General features: G+C 40.8%; 1 protein-coding gene and 1 non-coding gene across 2 annotated transcripts; both read left to right on the top strand.

The window, feature by feature from the left end:
- Positions 1–1,803: 1,803 nt before the first annotated feature.
- On the top strand, positions 1,804–22,361 carry LOC123627676 (ankyrin repeat domain-containing protein 26-like). The gene is made up of 5 exons (XM_045537362.1): positions 1,804–1,827; positions 14,475–14,550; positions 18,646–18,706; positions 18,794–18,987; positions 22,072–22,361. The coding sequence occupies exons 3-5, from the start codon at positions 18,676–18,678 to the stop codon at positions 22,138–22,140; spliced, it is 294 nt and encodes a 97-aa protein (XP_045393318.1). The 5' UTR covers positions 1,804–1,827; positions 14,475–14,550; positions 18,646–18,675; the 3' UTR covers positions 22,141–22,361.
- Positions 5,097–5,203, top strand: LOC123627775. The gene has a single exon (XR_006731485.1). It is a non-coding gene; the product is annotated as a U6 spliceosomal RNA (small nuclear RNA).
- Positions 22,362–26,659: the final 4,298 nt, after the last annotated feature.

The raw sequence follows: 26,659 nt of genomic DNA, 5'->3' as shown, positions 1-26,659 counted from the left end.
TCTACCAGGAGATGGAACCCTGAGGTTGGAGTCACAGACTTGGAATACTGTTACTGTAATTACCAAAGTCATAGATCTGAATGAGCTTCTCCTTGATAGGGAAGATGTAGAATGAGAAGGCGGCCAGTGCCAAAACCCTTGGCGCATCCACGTTTCCCAAAGGAAAAGGAGTCAGCAAAGAAGACTGAGCAGTGGGTAGAGAAATGTCGGAGAGGAATCAGAGCAAGTTATGTTGTAAAGATTTTTTAAAACATGAGAATTTCAAGTAGGAGACTATAAATTCTGACAAGTAAGATTACTAAAGCGAGTTGGAGTGAACTTTCTCATGTGTGGTGGTTCCCTTTTCAAAACAACAATTTTAAAATTGTAAGGTCTACTTTGTATGTGACTCGTACTTGTGGTGTCCAGATGTGGAAGGACACATCTTTAAGATGCTACCTAAAAGTTTTGTAACTGCAGCAGGTATCCACATAGGGTCAGGAAAATTGTCTAGACTGGTGAGTCCAATGTGCCAATATTACTCCAAAATTGTTAAAACCTGAAGATCACCTGTAAGGGGAAGTGGTGTCTCTCTTATCTGCTTGTTGTGGAAATGCTTGCTTTATACTCACGGCTTTGATGAGCTCTTGTGCACGCATTCTGAAACAAAACCTGGCAGCAACACTGGAAGCCACTGTGGAACACACATACCCTCCCTCTGACGTGGAATCATAACACAGCCATTTTGGGACTGGGTTTCAAATTTTGGTCAGCAATGGATTACAGACCTGCAAGTTGGAGAAACTGACATCGTTTAAATACTATACTGCAGAAAACTGAAAGAATATATGGAGGAAACTGTAAGGGGATATGCTGAATATACTGGTTCTCAGTACTTGGGGAATTCTGGGGACTTCAGTAGAAAAGTCAGTACCTGAATGTCTTCATTAGTGCAGTTCTCCTTCCATTTGCCTTCTTCTGATATCTCTGCTTTTCCTGCTTTCTTTTTAATTTCATCTCCAACGAGAAAATAGTGTGAGAACATATTACTAACATGTGTATGTCTTACAAGTGTTTATTATTTCCTTTGAAGACAGTTGGCTACTTGTCCTAAAGTGTACCTGGTATTCTCTTAGATTCTAACGGCAAATGTCTGTACCACAATGACAGTGTCACTGATGGTGGGCTGCCAAGGTTTTAGGTGTCTTCTGGGTTGTCAAATACTATGTGTTCTATCTGGCATAGTTTTCATGTGAAATGCTTTCCTGGTATTATATTTGTTCAGAAGTTGCTAATCTGTGATTTAACTAGAATACTTGGTGGCTTGGATCACAACACTTTTAACCTTCTATCTATATCTATATCTATATCTGTCTATCTATCTGTCTGTATGATAAACCCCCATTACCCTCGAAATAACTTGGAGGTCCTAGTGGTCCTTAATGGTCACAACCATCTGTCTTGGAGCAGTGCATAACTCTTCCTATGCTTCGGAGGCAACTGTATGCACTTTTTGACTTGTTCTTTCAAGAGCCTCCTTTAGTAGGTGAACAGTGTTTTTAGTTTCAGAAGAAATGAACAGAAATCTTAGAAACGAATAAGAGGAGCTTGTGATCAGCAATACAGTATCTTAGCATATCCAATGATTTTATGTGATCATAGCGCACTGCAGGGTTAAAGTGTCGGCCTTAAGCAATACGCTCACTTCAGCCTCCTAATTACCTTGGGATTATAGGCCAGCATGCTATCATAGGCTTTTAATGTTCCATAATTTTATATGGTTGATTTAAAATATATTTTACTTTTTTCTTTAGTAGTGGATGAGATTGCTGGAGACCCCGTGTTCAGGTAGGATCTTACATATTTTTTAAAAATTATGTGTTCACTAAGGGAATACAAAGCAAAGAAACTAATATTTGATGAGTGTTCTACTATGAGCTAGATGCCATATCATGTACTTAACATTGATCATCTCATATAATCTCCACAAATACTTGCAAAGTACTTGTGCTATTCCTGTTTAGGAATTAGGCTACTGTGGTTCTGAAGTTGACTAATTGTCCCATGATCCCATAGCGAACAAGTAGCTGACCCATGATTTGACAATAAACCTGCCTGGCTCCCAAATCCCTACTTCTTCCCCTGAGCATATGATAAAGAACTGTGCAGCACTGGGATCCAGGTACAGGTCCAACTGAGATCGATGCAGAAAGTCAGATTTAGTTATCCGTTAACTCTCCTCAAAAGTGTTCCTTAGAAGCCTGGTTAGTCAACAGCTTGTCTTGCTATGTTCAACAATTGCAGTGGTCATTGTTTTCACCATCAAAAGTTTGAGGGCAGATCTCACTTTGCCGTGGCCACAGGACCATAGGTTTAACATAAGCAAGACCAAGCAAGTCCTAGAAGGAGTTAATTTCCTGTAAGTGAAGGATGTCTACAGGTATGCCATGTTTTGTTAATTACAGTTAGCGTCTATTTAGAGGATTTTTCTGATTGATCTTTCTACTTACTGACTTCCCAGTAAGTAGACAGTAAGACTATCCTCAGCTACTGCACATGCCTAGTTCATGAAGATTTTTCTTTTTTCCTAGCATCTTTTTTCTTCTTCTGTGACTTTTCTCTAATCTTGTCTTGATTTTGTTTTCTTTCTTCTCTGCCTTTTTTGGTATTTCTTTTGTTGTGTTTTTTTTCCTTTCCATTCTGCCAGCTAAGTCTTCCACATTTTCCTATAGAGGAAATCCAAAGCACACAGAATTTCAGGATTTTAAGCAATCTTAAGAGACCAAGCAAAGTATTCTCTAGGAATTCCACCTGTGCTTAACATCCTGCCCTAGTAATTGCTCAGGTGGAGAACCTGAAAGTCAAAGAGATTAAAGTGACTCATTTGGAGATAGTGAGTGTTAGAACTCAGGTTTCTTAATTGAAAGCCCAGTACTCTTCCTTGTTTATCATCCTGTAGGTGAGTGTTTTAATAATAGACAGTGGGTGTGGGTCTAGTGAAGCCAACGGAAAAGGATAAGAATGGAATTAGCTGATGAGCTCAGTGTTAGTGGATATCAATGGAATTAGCAGGGGAACACCAAGTTTGAAGAGAAACAACAGTGGGTTGTACAGGAATGAGCGTTTTAGAAAAGAAATCAGAATATTGGAGTGTCTGAGAAGTTTGATAAAGATGAATCATAGGAATGAAGGACACAGGGAGTCGGGAGTTATCTAGAAGAGTATCTTAAAATAGAGGACTCAAAGGGAGTCCTGAAGAGCTTGCTGTTTTTTTGTTTAATTGGAGGAACTGACAGATTTGGAGGTTGCTATTGAAAGATGTTTGAAGAATTTTGGAAGAATCTGTAGAGCAGATCAGAATGTGGTATGATCTGCTTCCACCTCAAGTTACAGAGGACTGGCTGAGAGCCCCTCGATTCCTAGGGTCTGGAGGTTCCTGAAAGACAGATGTGTGTCCCAGGTCCGGTGTCTCCGCCACCTCTTTTCCCAATTCACTGATGTCCTTCCCATGTACATGTAGGGAAGGCAGGGGTGGGAATGGCTGGGAGATCCCTCATGGAGCTTCAGTTGGGTAGTTTGTAACATGTCTGTGCTAGGAGAGTGTGACTGAGCGTCCCTTTCACTTGTTTTCTAGGAGCAGGGAAATAGAGATCTCCTGCTCTTGGTCACTTGGGCCCATCCTTTCAGGAATCTGTGCTTTCTTAGGCTGAATATTTAGAGGTTGGAGACTGCCATGGAGCCCTGCAGAAGAGGGGAGGGATCTGGAAGTGGGAGCCCATAAGAAGGAAGACGTTTAGACAATACTATGGGAAATAGAAGTACAACTTCCAGGATTCTGTTTTTCCAGGAGTCTCTCTGCTTGGGTATCTGAGTGCCTGTGAATCCTTTGGGCATTATGTCCTCTACTCTCCTGCTTGAATTTTTCAAGAAAGGAAGGGTTTCCCTAAGTACAAGGAAGACAGTTCTAATTACAGGTTAGGAGCAGGGGAAAACTAGGTGTGAAGGCTCACGCCTATAATCCCAGCACTTTGGGAGGGTTAGGCAGGATGATTACTTGAGGCTAGGTGTTCAAGAACAGCCTGGGTGGCATAGGTAGACCCCATCTCTTAAAAAAAAAAGATAAAATAGGCATTGGGTGGTGGTGCCTGCCTGTATTCCTAGGTAGTCAAGGGGCTGAGGCAGGAGGATCACTTAATCCCAGGAGTTTGAAGCACCAGTAAGATATGATTGTGCCACTGCATCCCAGCTTGGGTGACAGAGTGAGACCATGTCCCTAAACAATTTGGTAAAATCTAAAAAAGGGAAGGGAATTAAAGGACCTTTCAATCATTCTGTCAGTTCTGGTGCTGCCTTGTTGCTATTGAGACTGGTCCTGCAGTCTGGGAAGGATTGACCTTTGCTACCAGGGTGCCCTCACTGACCCAGATCCCGCAGTCCTCATGGTGATACGTACTTAGATTTCAAAGTTATTTTTTTTTAGATCACATTCAAATGCTTAATTGCTCAGCCATCATTCCCAAAACACCAGTACTCTGCTCTGGCAGTCGGGCCTCATAGCTTTAGCCACACACATAGTGAGCAAGTTGACCTTTCCCTCACACTCAGAACTGTCTGTGGAGTACTCATGTTAGCCTAGACTTAGCCTAGACCTTTGAGCAAGGTCTCAAAGGTAATGGTCAGTTACCCTTTGAGGCCTTTGTCTGTCTTTTCTACAGCAAGTAGTAGTTGGGATTGTTCTAAAGTTCAGAGAGGTTCAAATAATGTTACAGGAAGAGATGAGAATTTCCTTACTTCTTTGTTACCACATCTGTATCCTGAGGTCCCTTTCTATCCCGTGTAGCACCTTTTCTTAGGTAGCAGACGTTCCCATATTGTCCTTCCCCAGAGTAGTGGTCACCAACTCACAGTTGGCCTGGCAAGTGACCTGTTTACTGTTAGCAATGAAAACCTCCCAAGCCACTTGCGTGTGTGTGTCATGTTCTAAAATTATTTTCAGATTCTTCCTAGCAAGAAAGCCATTCAACAGAATTCTCTGAATCTAAAGTAGAATAGTTGAATTTAACAGAGCCAAGCTTTATCCATGAGTCATCAGTATCCACAAAGAAAAGTAGGGCTTTGTGTTTGCTCCGGCAGCATATACACTAAAATTGGAACCCTGCAGAGAAGATTAGCATGGTCCCTGCCCAAGGTAGACATGAACATCGGTGAAGCATTCCGTGTTTTATCCAGTCCCTGAAACATCATTGGCCCATTTGCTGACTAGCTCCAAGGTAACAGTGTGTGTCAAGGCAAAAACAGGTGACACCCAATATTAAAATTGTGTTGGGACTTTCGGTACAGAGATAGGCCCATAATATGATCTATGAAATGCAAATGGAGCTCAGTAGTGTGGAATGTTGTGTGCAAATATGTTGTTGGTAGTTAGAAATGAGAAAATGTCAACTTGCATTGCCTTTGTTCAACTTAAATAAAAATAGGGTTTTGCCTTCCACGTCAGTTGGAGACGGGCATGGAGATTAAGCATCATTCTAGCAAAGATCTGCTGATTCAGAGTTTGAGCAGGTAGAGGAGGAACAGTAGTAGTCGAAGTTAGGTTATGACATCCATTAATTTTCTGCCCTTGCTGTGATTAAGTAGCTCAGTAACAGTGGACAATTATGTTATCCCATTTACTGAAGTAATATTTATAATAAATTTTGTTAAGATTAAGAAACAGATGAGATTCCCTGAATTGCAAGCCACAAACAGTAGAACAAGTAATAAACAAGGGTGGGGCTTAGTAACATTTTTGAAAACTGTATCATTTGAGTATTAGTACCTATGGAAAACTACAAATGTGTTTTGTTTGGGATTCCAAAATCATTTCAGCCATAAAGTTCCAGGACAAATTATTCCATTGATTCCCTATCTTTCTGAGCCTTGTAAAACTGTTCTCTCATTAAATGTTGTTTTAGAACCCAGTGAACTAAGGCAGTAACATCCTTATTTTTAGAAGGCAATGAGCCTGAGAGAAGCAACTTGTCCAAGAACAAATAGCTGTTGCTTACAGAGAGCTAGGACTTCTTCTGAGTTCAGGACACATTGCATCATGTCAAGGGACCTCTGGTTAATTCACTGCTCTATACTCCCTTCATGAGTACTTCGCCTTTCTTTTCTTCTTTAACTAGAAGCTTAATAAGAAGTTTGTTGAGCTTACAAACTTGAGGTATATGGGATAATTAAAGATCTGTTATTATAATAGCTCTGATATTGTCTGAAATACTCTTCAGAATTTAATTTATTTGGTAAATGATTTTCATGTCAGTATTAAAATAGTAATTTTATTTATTACATTTTTAGAAATAGAATTCCCCAAGAAATTTCAGAAGATAAAGAAGAAAAGATTCTGGAAAATCCTTCTCAAATTAGCAATCCAGGTAAGCCTTCTGACAGTGACTGCCTCTTTGGTGGGCGTACAATAGATACATAAGTAGGAATAGTGAAGTTTTGAGTATAAAGGAGGAGTTTAAAAGGTCAATGTGTAAACTGCATGCATATTTCTTCTTGAATGTTTTTTAGTAGTCTGGAATGCGGAGTTACTTTAAGTTAGGCGTACGTCATTTATTATCTCAAACAATATTGTCTGGAAAGAAATCATTTATTTAATTTTGGTCCCTAAAATCCTGTTTGATATTTTTGGCTAAATAAGAAAGAAGATTTTTAAGTTAGTATATTCCGTTTCCAGTCACATTATAATGAATTGCACTTGGTATAAAAATGCATCTTCTATTTAATTTTTATAATAAATGGTTTGCATTTAGTGAACGGTAGTTACAGTTGACCTTGAACCATGGGAGGGTTAGGGACGTCAATCCCCTTTCATCCGAAAATCTGTGTATAACATTTTACTTTGCAAAACTTTACTTACAGCCTACTGTGGACTGGAAGCCTTGTGATAACATAAATAGTCAATTAACACATAGGTTGTATGTCATATGTGTTATATATTGTATTCTCACAATTAGGTAAGCTAGTGAAAAGCCACTGTTATGAAGAAAATCATAAGGAAGAAAAAATACATTTCCTATTCATGAACTGGAAGTGGATCATCATAAAGGTCTTTATCCTCTTTATCTTCACATTGACTAGGCTGATAAAGAGGAGGGGGAATAGGAGAGGTTGGTCCAGCTGTGTCTGGGTGACAGAGCAGAAGAAAATCTGCATCTAAGTGGACCCCTGCAGTTCAAACACCTGTTGTCAAAGGGAGACTATGTATTTGTATTACATAGTGATTTGTGTCACAGAAAAGTAACTATTGTTAAAACCGAGAACTCAAAATTACCTTTCTGATAGCATAAACAAATGACAATATTAACTGCAAATTGTGGCCAGTGTGCAGCAATAACTAATAGGAGAATATTATTTTATTTATTTATTTTTGGAGACAAGGTCTCACTCACTCTGTTGCCCAGGCTAGAGTGCAGGGCCTAGAGTGCAGTCAGTGCAATAGGATCATCATAGCCCACTGTAACCTCAGACTCCAGGGCTCAAATGATCCTCCTGCCTCAGCCTCCCGAGTAGCTGGACCTACAGGTGCATGCCACCAAGCCCAGCTTATTTTTAAATTTTTTTTGCAGAGATGGTTTCTTTCTTTTTTTGAGAGAGAGAGAGAGAGACTCACCTTGTTTCCCAGGCTAGAGTGCCATGGCATCAGCCTAGCTCACAGCAATCTCAAACTGCTGGCCTCAAGCAATCTTCCTGCCTCAGCCTCCTGAGTAGCTGGGACTACAGGTGCTTGCCACCGCACCCAACTACTTTTTTCATTCTATTTTTAGTTTGCTGGCTAATTTTTTCTATTTTTAGTAGAGATGGGGTCTGACTCTTGCTCAGACTGGTCTGGAACTCTTGCCCTCAAGGATCCTCCTGCCTCAGCCTCCTATAGTGCTAGGATTACAAGCATCATGGGCCACCATACCAAGCCAGTGGATTATTTTATAAAGATACCTATTGAATGAAGATGTCAGAAAAGCAATTCTTTGTTGAGAAGTACAGATTATGTTAGAAATCCATATACCAACAAGGTCTCACTATTATTGAATTCATTCCCCATAGGTTAAAACCAAATGATATGTATTTACTTCACTAGAACGAGATGTGTTCTCCTATCTGCTGGATAATTATCATGATAACAGTGACTTTGTGTCCCTTAGCCAAACGATTTTCCTAAGAAATATTCCAGTAGCCCAACCGTGGGCTAAACCAATAATAATAAAAGTAGAGAACTATTTCACAATAACAAAAATGCTACTGTGCTACCTAGGTGGGACACCTACATCCTTGTACAATCTGAGGTATATGAGGGCACCTTTAATGTAGTATATATTCATCAAAGAAATTCCATAATTTAGGTATTGTAAGTAGTAGGAGACAAAGGTCGAGCAAGCATAGTTTTTGTCTTTGAGGTGCTTGTGATAAGCTAGACCTGTTCCTGTTTCACTTCTGTGTTTCTTCAAAGGAACTGTCAAACCATTTTTATTCATCGTATTCACTTGCCCACCTCACAAATAGCTATCAAATGTCTTTTGGGTGATAAGTATTGTTCCGATGTAACTAAACACGTACATTTTACAAATACAGTCAGGAACTTATTTTTATTGTTACTTATATTATTTACTACTTTATTCAGTGGTTACTGGGTGCCAGATGCCCTCTGGGAGCTTATTAATATAATCATCATTTACCTTGTGCTTATCGTGTTAAATGTGTGCCAGACACTTTAAGTCTATCATGCAGAATTAATTCTTTAGACATTGACTAGGATTGAAGGTAAGCAAGGCAGAGTGAGTAGAAGTTTGCCAGGTAAAGAAGCAGAAAGATGGTGCTTGGCAGAAGGAACACCTAGCAGGATTGCACATGAGGTCCAAGAACAGCAAGTGCAAAAGCTGAGACTCATGAGTCAGATTTGCAAGGTTTTCCAGCAGTTCCATTTTCCTGGGAGTCACAGGATTAGAATTGAGTATGAGGGCATTGTGGTTATGGTGTAAAGCAGGGATGGTCAAGCTTTTTCTGTAAAGGGTTGAGGTAGTATACCTTTTAGGCCAGGTGGTCTCAGTCATATCTATTCAACCCTGCCATTGTAGTATGAAAGCAGTCATAGATAAGAGGTAAGCAAATAGACATGACTGTGCTCCGACGAAACTTGGTTTAAATAACCGTGTGGCAGGGTAGATGTGGCCTGTGGCCTGTAGTTTGCTGACCCCCCATGTAGAAGGTAGATGGAAGGTTACCATCTAATGAGACTGGAGGACAAGAGAAGGAAGCTTTTACAATAGTCAAAGCTGTAGTTTCCTTGTCACACAAAGCTTGGATTAGTAGCAATCTAGTGGTTACCCATCCACAGCGAAGGAAATAGTTAGGAAGGTCAGTTTATTCATTTTAAGACGTTGTTCTTTTTCTTGCCTTTTCCTTTTTTTACTTATTTTTTTTTTAAATTTAAGAAGTAATGATAATAGTTGATGGGTTTTTTCCCCCTGTGAGAGCCAGAAGTTAAGAGTCCATGCTGAATCTTGAAATAAAACCTTGGTGGTAGACATGTAAAGAGGAGTTAGAAGAGAAAGACAGTTCATATGATTTAGTGGTTACTGAATGTTCAAATTTAAGGGCAGAGAGAAATCTCAGCTGTCTGACTCACAGGTTTCCAGGTTATGCAGTCACGTTTAAATTGGACACGAGGAAAGAGTAGCAAACTGTCAGGTGTGTAGAGAAGAGCAGCAGGTCAACAGGGAAGATTAACTGTTTTCTATCCATGTTGAGTTTAACGGGATATTCCTGTGGGATATTTTCAGTTGGTAATTGGATGATAGGCATTTCTACCAGGAGATGGGACCCTGAGGTTGGAGTCACAGACTTGGAATACTGTTACTGTAATTACCAAAGTCATAGATCTGAATGAGCTTCTCCTTGATAGGGAAGATGTAGAATGAGAAGGCGGCCAGTGCCAAAACCCTTGGCGCATCCACGTTTCCCAAAGGAAAAGGAGTCAGCAAAGAAGACTGAGCAGTGGTTAGAGAAATGTCGGAGAGGAATCAAGAGCAAGTTATGTTGTAAAGATTTTTTAATACATGAGAATTTCAAGTAGGAGACTATAAATTCTGGCAAGTAAGATTACTAAAGCGAGTTGGAGTGAACTTTCTCATGTGTGGTGGTTCCCTTTTCAAAACAATAATTTTAAAATTGTAAGGTCTACTTTGTATGTGACTCGTACTTGTGGTGTCCAGATGTGGAAGGACACATCTTTAAGATGCTACCTAAAAGTTTTGTAACTGTAGCAGGTATCCACATAGGGTCAGGAAAATTGTCTAGACTGGTGAGTCCAATGTGCCAATATTACTCCAAAATTGTTAAAACCTGAAGATCACCTGTAAGGGGAAGTGGTGTCTCTCTTATCTGCTTGTTGTGGAAATGCTTGCTTTATACCCACGGCCTTGATGAGCTCTTGTGCACGCATTCTGAAACAAAACCTGGCAGCAACACTGGAAGCCACTGTGGAACACACATACCCTCCCTCTGACGTGGAATCATAACACAGCCATTTTTGGACTGGGTTTCAAATTTTGGTCAGCAATGGATTACAGACCTGCAAGTTGGAGAAACTGACATCGTTTAAATACTTTACTGCAGAAAACTGAAAGAATATATGGAGGCAACTGTAAGGGGATATGCTGAATATACTGGTTCTCAGTACTTGGGGAATTCTGGGGACTTCAGTAGAAAAGTCAGTACCTGAATGTCTTCATTAGTGCAGTTCTCTTTCCATTTGCCTTCTTCTGATATCTCTGCTTTTCCTGCTTTCTTTTTAATTTCATCTCCAACGAGAAAATAGTGTGAGAACATATTACTAACATATGTATGTCTTACAAGTGTTTATTATTTCCTTTGAAGACAGTTGGCTACTTGTCCTAAAGTGTATCTGGTATTCTCTTAGATTCTAACGGCAAATGTCTGTACCACAATGACAGTGTCACTGATGGTGGGCTGCCATAATTTTAGGTGTCTTCTGGGTTGTCAAATACTGTGTGTTCTATCTGGCATAGTTTTCATGTGAAATGCTTTTCTGGTATTATATTTGTTCGGAAGTTGGTAATCTGTGATTTAACTAGAATACTTGGTGGCTTGGATCACAACACTTTTAACCATCTATCTATATCTATATCTATATCTATATCTGTCTATCTATATGTCTGTATGATAAACCCCCATTACCCTCGAAATAACTTGGAGGTCCAAGTGGTCCTTAATGGTCACAGCCATCTGTCTTGGAGCAGTGTATAACTCTTCCTATGCTTCGGATGCAACTGTATGCACTTTTTGACTTGTTCTTTAAGGAGCCTCCTTTAGTAGGTGAACAGTGTTTTTCGTTTCAGAAGAAATGAACAGAAATCTTAGAAACGAATAAGAGGAGCTTGTGATCAGCAATACAGTATCTTAGCATATCCAATGATTGTATGTGATCATAGCGCACTGCAGGGTTAAAGTGTCAGCCTCAAGCAATACGCTCACTTCAGCCTCCTAATTACCTTGGGGTTATAGGCCAGCATGCTATCGTAGGCGTTTAATGTTCCATAATTTTATATGGTTGATTTAAAATATATTTTACTTTTTTCTTTAGCAGTGGATGAGATTGCTGGGGACCCCGTGTTCAGGTAGGATCTTGCATATTTTTTAAAAATTATGTGTTCACTAAGGGAATACAAAGCAAAGAAACTAATATTTGATGAGTGTTCTACTATGAGCTAGATGCCATATCATGTACTTAACATTGATCATCTCATATAATCTCCACAAATACTTGCAAAGTACTTGTGCTATTCCTGTTTAGGAATTAGGCTACTGTGGTTCTGAAGTTGACTAATTGTCCCATGATCCCATAGCGAACATGTAGCTGACCCATGATTTGACAATAAACCTGCCTGGCTCCCAAATCCCTACTTCTTCCCCTGAGCATATGATAAAGAACTGTGCAGCACTGGGATCCAGGTACTGGTCCAGCTGAGATCGATGCAGAAAGTCAGATTTAGTTATACGTTAACTCTCCTCAAAAGTGTTCCTTAGAAGGCTGGTTAGTCAACAGCTTGTCCTGCTATGTTCAACAATTTCAGTGGTCATTGTTTTCACCATCGAAAGTTTGAGGGCAGATCTCACTTTGCCGTGGCCACAGGACCATAGGTTTAACATAAGCAAGACCAAGCAAGTCCTAGAAGGAGTTAATTTCCTGTAAGTGAAGGATGTCTACAGGTATGCCATGTTTTGTTAATTGCAGTTAGCGTCTATTTAGAGGATTTTTCTGATTGATCTTTCTACTTACTGACTTCCCAGTAAGTAGACAGTAAGACTATCCTCAGCTACTGCACATGCCTAGTTCATGAAGATTTTTCTTTTTTCCTAGCATCTTTTTTCTTCCTCTGTGACTTTTCTCTAATCTTGTCTTGATTTTGTTTTCTTTCTTCTCTGCCTTTTTTGGTATTTCTTTTGTTGTGTTTTTTTTCTTTCCATTCTGCCAGCTAAGTCTTCCACATTTTCCTATAGAGGAAATCCAAAGCACACAGAATTTCAGGATTTTAAGCAATCTTAAGAGACCAAGCAAAGTATTCTCTAGGAATTCCACCTGTGCTTAACATCCTGCCCTAGTAATTGCTCAGGTGGAGAACCTGAAAGTCAAAGAGATTAAAGTGACTCATTTGGAGATAGTGAGTGTTAGAAATGAGATGTGAACTCAGGTTTCTTAATCGAAAGCCCAGTACTCTTCCTTGTTTATCATCCTGTAGGTGAGTGTTTTAATAATAGACGGTGGGTGTGGGTCTAGTGAAGCCAACGGAAAAGGATAAGAATGGAATTAGCTGATGAGCTCAGTGTTAGTGGATATCAATGGAATTAGCAGGGGAACACCAAGTTTGAAGAGAAACAACAGTGGGTTGTACAGGAATGAGCGTTTTAGAAAAGAAATCAGAATATTGGAGTGTCTGAGAAGTTTGATAAAGATGAATCATAGGAATGAAGGACACAGGGAGTCGGGAGTTATCTAGAAGAGTATCTTAAAATAGAGGACTCAAAGGGAGTCCTGAAGAGCTTGCTGTTTTTTTGTTTAATTGGAGGAACTGACAGATTTGGAGGTTGCTATTGAAAGATGTTTGAAGAATTTTGGAAGAATCTGTAGAGCAGATCAGAATGTGGTATGATCTGCTTCCACCTCAAGTTACAGAGGACTGGCTGAGAGCCCCTCGATTCCTAGGGTCTGGAGGTTCCTGAAAGACAGATGTGTGTCCCAGGTCCGGTGTCTCCGCCACCTCTTTTCCCAATTCACTGATGTCCTTCCCATGTACATGTAGGGAAGGCAGGGGTGGGAATGGCTGGGAGATCCCTCATGGAGCTTCAGTTGGGTAGTTTGTAACATGTCTCTGCTAGGAGAGTGTGACTGAGCGTCCCTTTCACTTGTTTTCTAGGAGCAGGGAAATAGAGATCTCCTGCTCTTGGTCACTTGGGCCCATCCTTTCAGGAATCTGTGCTTTCTTAGGCTGAATATTTAGAGGTTGGAGACTGCCATGGAGCCCTGCAGAAGAGGGGAGGGATCTGGAAGTGGGAGCCCATAAGAAGGAAGACGTTTAGACAATACTATGGGAAATAGAAGTACAACTTCCAGGATTCTGTTTTTCCAGGAGTCTCTCTGCTTGGGTATCGGAGTTCCTGTGAAGGTTTTTAAGGGCTTGCTAGTTTATGTGGACCTGAATAAGATAGGACGTATATCGGGGAAACAATTGGATTTTATAATTTTTAAGTTTTTATTGTTTCTCGGAAGAGTATTCCTAATAACAACATATGCATTTACTGGTTTTTTTTTTCCCCCCTATATCGATTATCAGTGTGTATGCATTTGTTCTTTGAGTTTTGTGCATTTAACTTCCAGGCATTTCAAATGTTTTCGGTCACTCCTTGTGCTGTTTGTGGGTAAAGGGATGCAATGGGGCCTTCAGAAAGGGTTTCCATGGTGAGAGTCCAAGACTGCCAATCTTGAGTGATACAGATTAGTCTTAGAACCAGAGCTAGATAACGAAGAAGGGGTGGTATCTTTCTACCTTGTTTCAGGTTATCAGGTTTGTTCCAGTTCAGATAACACGAGTTATGTCCGCCATTAACTGGATAGGCTATTAGTTAAGAGAAATTATTCTCCGGCTCTGTCAATGTATTAGCTGTCACTAATCATTAAGGAACTAGAAGTAAGTTTTCATTGAATATTTCCAAGTTTGGGAGAGGCGGAGAGAAAAACAGGTAAGTAAAATTTTTCTTAAATCAGAGACTAAACACTAACTCTATGAAGAAATGGCATTTAGTATAGTGGTAGGTGACCTTTTGCCTGATTCTTGTGTTTTATTCGGGAGTGGGTGCCCAGGTAAGAAATGGCCAATGTTTTTCTTTTAAGGAAATGACCTGGCTTATTTCTGTTGTTTATTTTTGCTGTAAAGGATTTCCATCAAACCGGATATTTATGGAAAACCAGATACTGACTCATTTTCTGAACACCTCGATGTTGATACCAAGGTAAAGTAGTCTCTCAAGGAACTAATTTTTTCACTCTGTATCTAATTTTCTATAGTGTTAACTCATAATATTTAGCAGTGGTCCACCTATCATGGTTTCATCTTGGTAATAGAAAGTTGTTCAGAGAACACCATTTGATAATAGGACCCCTTGAATTTTTTCTTTAAATTTTTACTTTAAATTTTTACTTTGGTAAATAAGAGAGGATTGATAAATACTGTTCAGGGGGTGGATCTGATTAAAAAAAGAATGATCCGGGAAATACAGAGTGACAGGGAAATTGTATTAGGTAAAGCTTTCCCATGGTAGAGGAAATATGAAATTTGGTCCAGGTTAATTTGCATACATGTCCTTACTGTTACTTTTAGGTCATACTGACATGACTGTTATAATACTTATGTCTGAATTAATCTTTAATGCATCCAGTTGCTTATTACAGTGATCACGGAATCTCCCTGGTGCCTTTTATTTCCAAAACTGTACAGCACATAGCATAAAGTTCCTCTTTTTTCTCTTAGACACATGTTATTTTGGTATCATATAGTTTTTAGGAGAGATCTTTTTCTCTATTTATACCCTTAGTGCTCTGTTTAGACTTAAATAATATTAGAAGTAGTAGAACTTTAGCTAGGCATGGTGACGTGAGCCTATTGTCCCAGCCACTTGGGAGGCTTTGGTGAGAGGATTGCTTGAGCCCAGGAGTTCAAGACGATCTGGGCATCATGGTGAGACTGTATCCCTACTGAGAAAAAAAAGAATTTGTGGACATTTAGAAATTTGAATTCTCTTTCTCAAACCCTGCCTCTTGTTGAGATGGGGAGATGGAGGGTTGTTGTTACGTTGTCTCTTTCCCCACCCTGTAGATGTAACAGCATGAATTATACTGGGACATTCAGTTTAATCTTGAAGTCAGTAGGTGGTGCCTGTGGGTAAAAGTCTGCCAAATCCTGTACCATGCAATGTGTCAGTGCTGTGCTGACCCGTACATGTTGATTGCCCTGCCAGTACATGTTGCTTGCTGGAGAGAGTCCACTGTAGTGGGTTTTTTGGCGCCTGTTTTTAGCCTCAGTCAATCATGAGAAAAGCATGTCGTCCCAGGCAATGGGGGGGTTCTGGATCCCCCAAGGGACCCCTTCTTGTGCTGCACCAGAGCTGTCAGGGAGAGGCAAGTGAGATTGGGTGGGGTTCGTTTGGGAGAGCCATGTTGAGGCTCCACAAAGGTGGATACAAATGCTGTCTCAGCAGGGGACACGGTCATGTCTCAGACCACTGGAGATAGCCACCAGTTAGGGGCTGGGTGTTCCCACCATGCCAACAAGTCTGCTCCTGTGGGAGGAGAAGTCAGGAATTCACAGTCCAGCAGATGGGAGTGGGTTTCACTCTCCTGCCACTTCCCTTGTCCCACAGCTCTCCTCTGGCATCTGGTCCCTGGCAGCAGTCCAAGGCAAATAAGTTTACCAGTAATGCGTCTGCAGGCTATAAGCTTCTAGCTTCCCTTCCCAGGACCCTGGCCCTGACAGAAAACATGCCCATCTTGTGAGGGGAGGGGTACTCGGCAAGTTGGCAAGTTCACTGTGGCTCAGACCCACAGTGAACTCTGCTTTCATTTCTGCCCAGGTGGCCTTCCTCCCTTCTGAAGGTCAGTTCACACATCCCCATGGCCCCGAATGATGTGATTGAATCCTGGGGGAATGGGAAAGGCCTGCAGAGCTGGCCTTCCATCTGATGAGTTGAATCCCCAAACTGTGACAGGGAGAGGTGTTTTGGTCCTGAGTTGCCCATGGAGTACTCAGGGAGGATTAATGTCCTTGTGCTTTAGAGTAACACCCATTGTGCTGGAGCAGCCAGCCAAGGCAGGACTAGGAGGTCCTGCAGGCAGGGCCCTCACGGTCAGAGTACCCCTTGGATCATTGCAGTTTCATAGGGGGAGAGGTGTGAGGTGCACTATCTGTGGTATCCATGGTATGGAGGGAACAGTGACAAAGGGGAGGAAGTTGCTCCTGATTGCCGTAGCATAGTCATCCCTTGGGGTGCCCATGCCAACCCTGAGCAGGAATGGCCATGGCTGTGTCAGCATCGGTAGGTAGGAGAGGATAGGAGGAGAAGGAGGAAGAGAAGAGTCTAAAAGGAGGAGACCTGGCCCTCTGGTCCCGTATGTCCCGAGGAGCCCTTCTGGCATGCTATGCTGTACTCTGACCCTTAGGCAGCCTGCCTGGAATGTCCCAGATTTGGGATGACACAGTTCACCCAGGATTCACTGGCCAACTGTGGCTGTTGCTGTGTAAGTGTGTGTTGCAGAATATTTGTGGGGGGACAACGGAAAAGAAAAATAAGACACTGAAGGGCTGAATCCCCCTAGACAGGACAAAGAGGCATGATTTTCACGAAAGTGGTATGGCACTCACTGCATGTGCTCGGGTGTATGGTGAGGAAGAGCATCCTCCACAGTGCTGGCAGCCTGGTGCTGTGTTCTCAAGAACAGAGGGGAGCTGTCTGAGAGATTCAGAGCCTGCAGACTGCCAGAGGTGTGAGGGGAGGAAAAACAAACCTCCCCGCCTACCCTTTCCATGGGGCTCCCAGTTCCTCCGGGGTCTCTCTCTGCTGTAATCTTGCCCCTTCTTCTTCTGCCCTGAGACTTTTTCCTGTGGGATCTGTGGTGGCTTCTGGCACTCTTTCCTCAGAATGGCACCTGGGCTGTGCCTTGTCATCTGAAACTTTCCGTTCTTTCTCACAAGATCTGGTGCCCTGTGTGTCTAGTCAGCCCTTCTGCCTGTATCCCCTCTATGCTTTTCCTACTGGGGGCTTCTAGAGATATCTTTCATTACAAGCTGCACAGTACTTGTGTGAACACTGAGTGCTTCCTCAGTCACAAGATTGTGGAGCGTGGACCTTGTGGACATTGGGGCGGGGCAGACCATTCTCCCCCCCCCCCACCAGCAGCAACTGGGGCACTGGGTGAGCAAGGGCACCGCTCCCTCCCCCTAGCCAGTGTCTTTCATGCCTTATCTTTAGAATTCTGATTGCACATTTTTTTCCTCCAAGTAGATTAATGAAACATATCTGTTTCCATATTTTTCTCTTTGTAGTAACAAAGTTTGCTTTTAGGTAGTGGTAGATGACCAAGTTTAACTACTTGAATGTCTCATAGCAATAAAATCAAAGTCTACAGAATAGAAAAAAAAAGTAACTCTGAAATAAATATTAGGCATTACTATTATGGATATGCTATGAACAGAAGTCTGTTATATATTTTATTGTTCTGAATGTTTTCCTTTTTCCTCCTTGGTTTATGTTCATAACTGAGTGGGAATGTCTCTTTTTTTTGTTTGTGTGTTTCTCCATGCTCCCCCGCCTTTTGAAATGGTTTTACATCCACGTACATTTTCCTTGCAAAAGATGTTTCTTCAGTGTCTGTCCCTTCATTCCTTCTCTGTCTCCATATTTAGTTACAGCTTTCTATGTAGTAGCTTTGTGTGCCTTTCCTTCATCCGTCATTACCTGACATGGTTTATTCCTGTTTGCTTCTCTCTTTCTTGCAAAGCCCTGAGTGGGTACAATCATTTACCTTTAGCTTTTTAAGGAACATGATAGAAGTGACTTATACTATTTGCAGTGTCAACCCTTTTACATAAGGTACTACTAAAAGCTAAAGTCCCATATATTGCTGGGCAAGAGATAACTCATACAAAGATAATACAAAGATAAATCATGCGAACATATGTCAAAATATAACACGTGATTAATGTAAGTTCCTTAATGTGACTTCTTTCAGAAATGCTCTAAACTATCTGGGAAAATTTTTGTCCTAGGTTATTCTTGTTATGAAAATAATCTAATGCATATCATAGTGTTTGTACAGTAATGAACTAGGGATAAGCAGAGTGATATTTTGAGGATATCTGTATGAGCTCTCATAATCCTCTCCCCATGAGAAGATGTAGGTGAACAAATCAGAGAATCGAGGGTTGTGTCTACATCCGAGTGACTCCAAAATCTGTGCCCTTTGTGTTAGATCATATGGTAATGGTGAATATTATTCTTAATTTACCCGCTTTGATACTCGTTATTCTTAAAGCTGTTGTTTTTTTTTTCTAGAATGTTCTGCCACCAGGGGTAATAAAGCAAATGACTGCTTATCGGCAACACATGAAAATTGGTAAGCTATTTGAAGATTTTCTATTTTTGTGTTATCTCTTGTTATTTAATTAAAAATATTTTCATATACTCTTTATTTTTATTTTAGTACAAGCCAAATTTACTGTGAGAACAGAAGATGGAACAATGTTTGAAGACAGCATTTTTAATCATCCACATGTGGTTCCAAGCCTTCCCACAGCATCAGTCGAAGTGCAGGGCTTTCATGATCCGTTCCTGCAACCACCTGGCCCTGGTCTGAAAGCTTCCTTCAAGTCTTCAACTAAGCCAGGTGGTACAGAGGTAAGTTACTGTAAGCAACAACAGCAACAACAAAAACCCCTTCTTTTCCCCATGCTTTTTTCACATACCACCCCCCATCTCCATCATGCTGACAAAGATCGTAGAAATGTATGTCCTCAAGATCATAATAGAAAGCAGTGTAATCACAAGAGAGAGAGATGTATAGGATTGAGATTTCTAAAGTTTGGTTGGGAGTGAAGAATTCTTTGAGTTGCCACTGTGTGAGCAGAGAATTAGAAAGCAACCCAAAAGGACTGCTCAACAGACATGTAGATGAGAAAGGGATGAGGGGGAGGAATTCATGAGAGAAGGGCAAGATAAATGCAAGGGTTGAATAAGAGAGTCAAAGTGAGAGATTATTATAAAAGCACCACAGCAATAGTGGAGTTCAATGAGAGCAGGAACTCTCCATATGTAAAATCCGATGGAAATTCTTTTAAATGCAAATTGAGAAAAGACAATCAGCACAAAAGATGCTCAGATTCTTCAGAATGACATGTACCTGATTTCAGTGAAGAAATGAAAGACAATTTGAAAATGATTAAGGTGATGGATATCCCAATTACCCTGTATGATTCTATTAATATGAAGGGTCAAATTATCACATGTAGGCCCCATATATGTGCACCAAGTATGCAGCAGTTAAAAATGACTTAGAAATAAAAGAATTTATTCTTCATTTCTGTTAAATTTAGTAAAGTGATGTCTTAATCTGAATCTAGTAAAACCTATGTCGTAGATAATGCCAAGAGATATCTATCTTGGGGCTTGTCAGATTTTTTAATGAATTATTTAGTTTAGACTCTTGTTCCTTCCTTAAGGTTGCTAACTTAGTGTTTTCTCTATCCATAACTTGCCTAAGTAATATATTTTACTGTTTGATACAATCCTGGTGACTGTTTTAGATCTTTTAGAGAATAAGGAGAAAGAAATAAATAAACCTTTTATTTGATCTTTTGATTAATTAAAATTATAATCTCAGATTATATAAGGGAGGTTCTGAATTTTTATTGATGCTAAGAGAAAAGAAATTTTGAGCCACAGCCCTCTTAGAGAAATAAATGCAGCAATTATTTATTTCTGCAGTTATTCTCATTGATCTTATGCTAATACTATCTGTATGTAAAGGTCACCTGTATATACACATGCCATGAACTTAAACATAATTTGTAACTCTTCTCTCACATAAACTACTTATAGAAACAATGAAGGAATGATTTCCAATGGAGAATACAAAATCATCTCTAGACGATGGTTTTTTTCTTTTAAAAATATCTCCCCAAAACGGGACCCTTTATATTATTCACAGGAAGCTTTATGAACTTTAGTATTTATAGATTTTTGACCTGGCACAGAGATGAATTCATCTCTTAAACTCAGGAATCCTTTACACCTGACATTTGAGTCTGTTTCTTCTGTCTTCCTAGGAATATTGGGTCCTCCTTCACAATCATAGACGTTTTTGGATTTTTTATCTTCAACTTGAATAATCATGGCTTTATTTTCTTCATGCTAGATGCTCTCTCTGATTTTTAACTAATATCCTATGTGGCATAAAGAGGAAATTAGAGCTATTACTATGTCCTTTACCGGGGCAGAAGAAAAACCATGTCACATCCAACATGGGGCTTTACATTTCCTTCTTAAATTATAGTAGTATTTAAACATGCCTCCTAATTCTGTAATCAAACAAATGGAGAAGGAGGTCTCTAACAGATTAAAACTTTTAAGATTAATTTTTACATAGGAATCCTATTGAATTGGCATTTTGAATCAGTGCTTTAGAATTCAACCATTTCATTTCATTTAAACATGCATATCCCGGCAATTTTCTGGAAGTAAATATTTGCATATATAAAGGAAAGTATATTTTATATCCTTGACAGATTTGGGGTAATGTATTTGAAAACGTTGCATTCCATATTATATTTCCCTACTCTCATTTTCATTTCCAGAATTTCCGAGTTCTTTCTATGTTTGCCTTATTGAATTCTACCACTTTTGTATGGTTTTCAAATATTTACCTTCATAACTCCAAATAATTTTCCCAAGTAAGCTTACCAATTCCTACGCCCAGTGTGTTTACCCAGCTCTGTGTTGTGCATCACGTCCACTGGGTGCCTCAGCTTTGACGCATTGCCAGGTGAAGCTGTCCTTGACCCTTGTCTGAGTCTCCCTGACTGTCCGTAACATACTCCGACATCTGGCTTCTTGACCCAAGTAAACAACCCCGAATAAATAGCAGTGAAAGACTCAAGCAGGAATAGTCCAGCTCTCCAGTCCTCCCCCCAGTCGCCAATTCTGTCATTCACCAAGTTCTGTATCTTCTACCTGCTCACCATTTTTCCTATTTCATTACGCTTACTCACTCTCTGACTTATGATGTTGGAAGACTGTTTTCTGGATTCCCTCCACCCCCACCCCTGCTTGGTAAGTTCATTTAGTTTTCCATTGCTGCCTGGGTGACCTTTCTAAAATATATTTGTGAAGATGTAAGTCACCTCCTCATTGAGGGGATCCTCCTTCCATGAAGGGAACAGTTGATGTTCTAGGATGGCACGTGACTGCTGTGGTTCAGACTGATTCTCCCATTTTCCCTCTCCATCCCGCTTCCTATAGCTGTTTTGCAGTTTTACCACATTATTTTGCTTCCCCTATTTGCCTGGTTGCTTCCTTATCCTTGTGCTGATCCCACATGTCAAGAAATTCTTCACACCTTCGGTCTGTATTTTTTGTGCCTTTCAAAATCCATTCCTCTCTTTGTAGCATTGCTGGAGTTTCCCAGTTAGAATGGACTGTTCTCCCCTTTGTACCCTCACTAGACTTTGTTCAGTCCGTTTGTCAAACTGGTGACTTAGTGACTTACCCATTTGTCTTCTTATTGGCTTCCATACATCTCAAGTCCCGCTTGAATATCAGGCAGAATCTGCCTTCTGTTTATATGTTCCGCTTTGTCCCAGAATATTGCCCATGATTTGGCAGACACAGTGACTGTGTGTTATCTGACTGAGTGAGTGGGTGAGTGAGAGAATAAATACAATGTGTTCTGAAGTGCATTTCTGTTTTTTTTTTTTTTTTTCACAGGAGGAGACAACAAAGCCAGCAGGTTTCAGAGAGGAAAATGGTATGAGTATTACTGAAAATGCTCCATGAGAGCAAAAAAATAATGTCACTTTTACTGTAACACGTGAAAGTAGCAGAAGCGGTAAATCAGTGAATATCTCTGAGATTTTTCCATGTGTAAATACTGTTATAAAGGCACCAGTTAACATATGTCGTTTCAAATGTAACAACCGTTTCCTGTAATTATTTTTCTTTTCCTGTTTTCCTTCATATGGCCTACCTTTTGTTCTTTTAATCTGCATCAATTCTGAAATAATTTTTTGCTATTACTTTTATTTCATCTAAATAAAAATGAATGGCAGTAGACTTGTATATGTATTTGAAATGTGCAGTCAGACATATTCTAATAAATGACTCTGTGAATGACATTTTATAGCTAAGATGTCCTTGTTAACATCTGGACCAAAGGAAGAGGAAGCATCGTCACCTGCGGATTCGGATTCGGAGGTACTGTGTTTAGTTGTTGTTGTTATGCTGTTAAAATCTAAGCATTGAGTGAAGTTAAAATCCAAGAAGGGGTGGTGTGATGTCACAGTCTGACCTCTGGATTTGCATATAAGGGCTGATCCTCTTACCATTTTCAGCTTATAGGTCAGAAAATAATGGTGTGCTAAGGACATGACAGCTGTACAGTATAATTCTGCTCGTTTGCTGCATATTTTTAAGAGGCCATCATACTGTAGGGTAAAAACTAAGGCTTAGAAGTGGGAAAGAATCAATTTGGGCTTTGAAGTATGTTGACCTATAAGCTAAAGAATTCTTCCGGGTCAAGCCGTGGCCAAATGTTAAATTGCATGGTACATGTGAACGTGTGAAAGCTCCAATGACATTCAAAGAGAAAGAGTTTGGAGTAGCATGTTTTGGAAGCTGGAATTAACAAAGATAGTGCCTGAAACCTGAAGATTTTAAAATGTTGGATAGTCAAGTCAAGATGTTGAGGAAAGAGGAGATGGAAAAGTGTGAGGAATAGTAAATGCGTGAGAGTTTAATAACAGCAATTCTATTTAGTGATATTTTGAAGAGTAGAATTTGTTATCAAAAACAAAATGCACTAAATATATTTGTGGCTGCTGTGCTTTTACAAGGGTAGGTAGGAAGTAGTGACGCAGTATATAGTAAGGGAACAACTGTGGAAAGAGCTTGGAATGGCCTGACCTCTTAGATAGAAGCAGCTGCAGCACAGTGGTACCTGGGCAGAGGAGAAGGCAGGTGACATGTTAGCATCCTGGTTATGTCACTGATTACACTAGGCATGAAATCTGCAGGAACTGCCAGGGCTGTGCCAGCAGCGGTGGACAGAAGAGGGAGGGAGGAGCAAGATCAGAAGGGTCTAAAAGAATGAGACCTGTCATTCTTGACACCTGTGTCTCAAGGAGCCCTTCTGGGATTCGGTGCTGTCCTCTCACATGTAGGCAGCCTGCCCAGAATGTGCCAGCTGTGAGATCGCTCAGGTCCCCGAGATTCACTGGTGCCCTCTGGCTGCTGCAGTCTGAGTGGGTTGTGTAGCACATTTGGGTCGGTTCCAGTGAAATGAGAAACTGAAGGGCTGAAGCTCCCTGGGCAGCACAGAGGCACACAATGGGTGCGAAAGCAGTATGGTGCCCACCACGTGGGCTGTGGTCTGTGGGGAGGGAGAAGGACCTCCAGGGTGCCAGCGGCCTTGTGCTCTGTGCTCAGGAAGCTCCCAGATCGCTGAGGGCAGCAGCACTTGGGCTCCTGAGGACAGAGGGGCTGTCTGACAGTTTCGGGGCCTGCAGACTGCCAGAGGTGTGAGGGGAGGAAAAATAAACCTCCCCACCTACCCTTTCCGTGGGGCTCCCAGGTCCTCTGGGGTCTCTCTCTGCCAGAATCTTGCTCCTTCCTGTTCTGCCGTGCGACTTCTTCCCGTGGGATCTGTGGTGGGTTCTGGCACTGTGTCCTTAGAATTACACCTGGGGTGTGCCTTACCATCTGAGACTTTCTGTTCTTCCTCGTAGGATCCGGTGCCCGATATCTGTAGTCAGCCATTCTGCCCGTATTCCCCTCTGTGCTCTTTCTAGTGAGGGTTTCTGAAGATATCTTTAAGACATGATATCTTTACAAGCCGCACATTACTGTTTGGTATTCTCATTACCCATTTTTTTCTTTTTTCTCTGAGGAGAAACTGATGGCATGTTTCTGTTTCTATTTTTCTCTTTTTGTATTTATAAGTTTACAGCTTTCAGATAGTGGTATGTGACCATGTTTCGCTACTTGAATGCCTCATTTTGTAGCAATAAATTAAAGTCTACCAAAGTGGAGACAAAAAGTAACTGTCACGTAAATGTTAGTCAGTATTATTGTGGATGTGCTATGAACAGAAGTCTCTGTTATAGATCTTATTGTGCTGAATGTCTTTTCTTTTCTTTCTTGATTTACGTTCATAATTGAGTGGAAATGTTTCTTGTTTTTGTTTGTGTGTTCATCCATGTGCCCGCAGCTTTTGAAATGGTTTTACACCCACCTAAATTTTCCTTGCAGGAGACGTTTCTTCAGTGTCTGTCTCTTCATTCCCTCTCTGCCTCCGTATTTAGTTACAGGTTTCTTTGTAGTAGCTATGTGTGCCTTTCTTTCTTCCATCAGTGCCCTGTGAGCTTTATTAATGTTTATTTCTCTCTTTCTTGCAAAGACCTGAGTGGGCACAATCATTTCTCTGTGGCTTTTTGTCAAACAAGATAGAAGTGTCTTGTACTACTTTTAATCTCCATCCTTTTAGGTAAGGTACTAGTAAAAACTAAACTCCCACATATTCATGGGCAAGAGATAATTCATACAAATATGAATCACGTGGATGGATGTAAAAATATAACACATGATGACTGTAAGTTCCTTAATGTTAGTTGTTTCAGAAATGCTCTCAACTATGTCGGAAAATTTTTGTCGTAGGTTATTCTGGTTAAGAAAATATTCTAGGCCAGGCGCGGTGGCTCACGCCTGTAATCCTAGCTCTGGGAGGCCGAGGCGGGTGGATCGCTCGAGGTCAGGAGTTCGAGACCACCCTGAGCAAGAGTGAGACCCCGTCTCTACCTAAAAAATAGAAAGAAATTATCTGGCCAACTAAAAATATATATACAAAAAACTACCTGGCCATGGTGACCCATGTCTGTAGTCCCAGCTACTCAGGAGGCTGAGGCAGGAGGATCGCTTAAGCCCAGGAGTCTGAGGTTGCTGTGAGCGAGGCTGATGTCACAGCACTCACTCTAGCCCGGGCAACGGAGCGAGACTCTGTCTCAAAAAAAAAAAAAAGAAAATACTCTAAATGGATCATAGTGTTTGTATAGTAATGAAGTAGGGATGAGGGGGATAATATTTTGAGGACATCTGTATTAGCTCCCATAACGCTCTCCCCACACGAAGATATGTGTTAAATAATGACGGAATTGAGTGTTGGGTCTACATTCAAGTGATTCCACAATCTGTGCACGTTGTGTTGATTCGTCTGGTAATGGTGAACATTACACTTGAGTTACCCATGTTGATACTCATTTTTATTAAGGCTTCTGTTGTTCGTTCTAGAATGTTGCACAACCAGGATTGACGAAGCCAAAGGCCACTTCTCAGCAACTCACGAAAAGTGGTAAGCTATTTCAAGACTGCCTATATTGTGTTCTTCCTTGTTAACTAATTACACATATTTTCATATACTCTTTATTTTTGCAGTACTAAAAGGCAAATATAATGGTGTGGGAACAGAAAAGGAAACCATGTTACAGGACGGTATTTCTCATCACCGAGATGTGGTTGAAAGCCTTCCGACGTCAGTCAAAGTCCAGGGCTTTCATGCTCGTTTCGTTGACACACATGGCCCTGGTCTGCAACCTGTCTTGATGTCTTCAACTGAGGAAGGTCACACAGAGGTAAGTTAGTTTAAGGAACCACAACAACAAAAACCCCTTCTTTTCCCCACGCTTTGTTCACATACCACCCCCTGACCCTCATCATGCTGACAAGGATCCTAGAAACAAGTGGATGGCCTCAAGGTCATCATAGAAACCAGTGTAATCACAAGAGAGAGAGATGTACAGGATTGAGATTTATAAACTTTGGTGGGAGAAAACAATTCTTAGGGCCGCCAGTGTGTGAGCAAAGAATTAGAAAGCAACCCAAAAGTGCTGCTCCACAAAGATGTGGATGGAGGAATGAATGAAGGGGAAGAATTCATGTGCGAAGGGCAAGATAAAGGTAATGATTGAATAAGAGCGTCAATATGACAGATTAGTAGAAAAACACCTCAGAAATAGTGGAGTTAACTGAGAGCAGGATCTCTCCACATTAAAAAAATATGGAGAAAATTCTTTTATTCTTTATTTTTATTTTTATTATTTTTTTTGAGACAGCGGGCTAGAGTGGCGTGGCATCGGCCTAGCTCACAGCAACCTCAAAGTCCTGGACTCAAGCAATCCTCCTGCCTTAGCCTGTCCAGTGGCCGGGACTACAGGCATGCGCCAATATGCCTGGCTAGTTTTTTCCTATATATTTTTAGTTGTCCTGCTAATTTCTCTCTATTTTTAGTAGAGAGGGGGTCTTGCTC

Source organism: Lemur catta, chromosome 26, assembly GCF_020740605.2.
Source record: "Lemur catta isolate mLemCat1 chromosome 26, mLemCat1.pri, whole genome shotgun sequence".
NCBI lineage: Eukaryota > Metazoa > Chordata > Mammalia > Primates > Lemuridae > Lemur > Lemur catta.
Note: the sequence above shows the minus strand (reverse complement) of the source record. Positions and strands in the feature narration are given on the sequence as shown.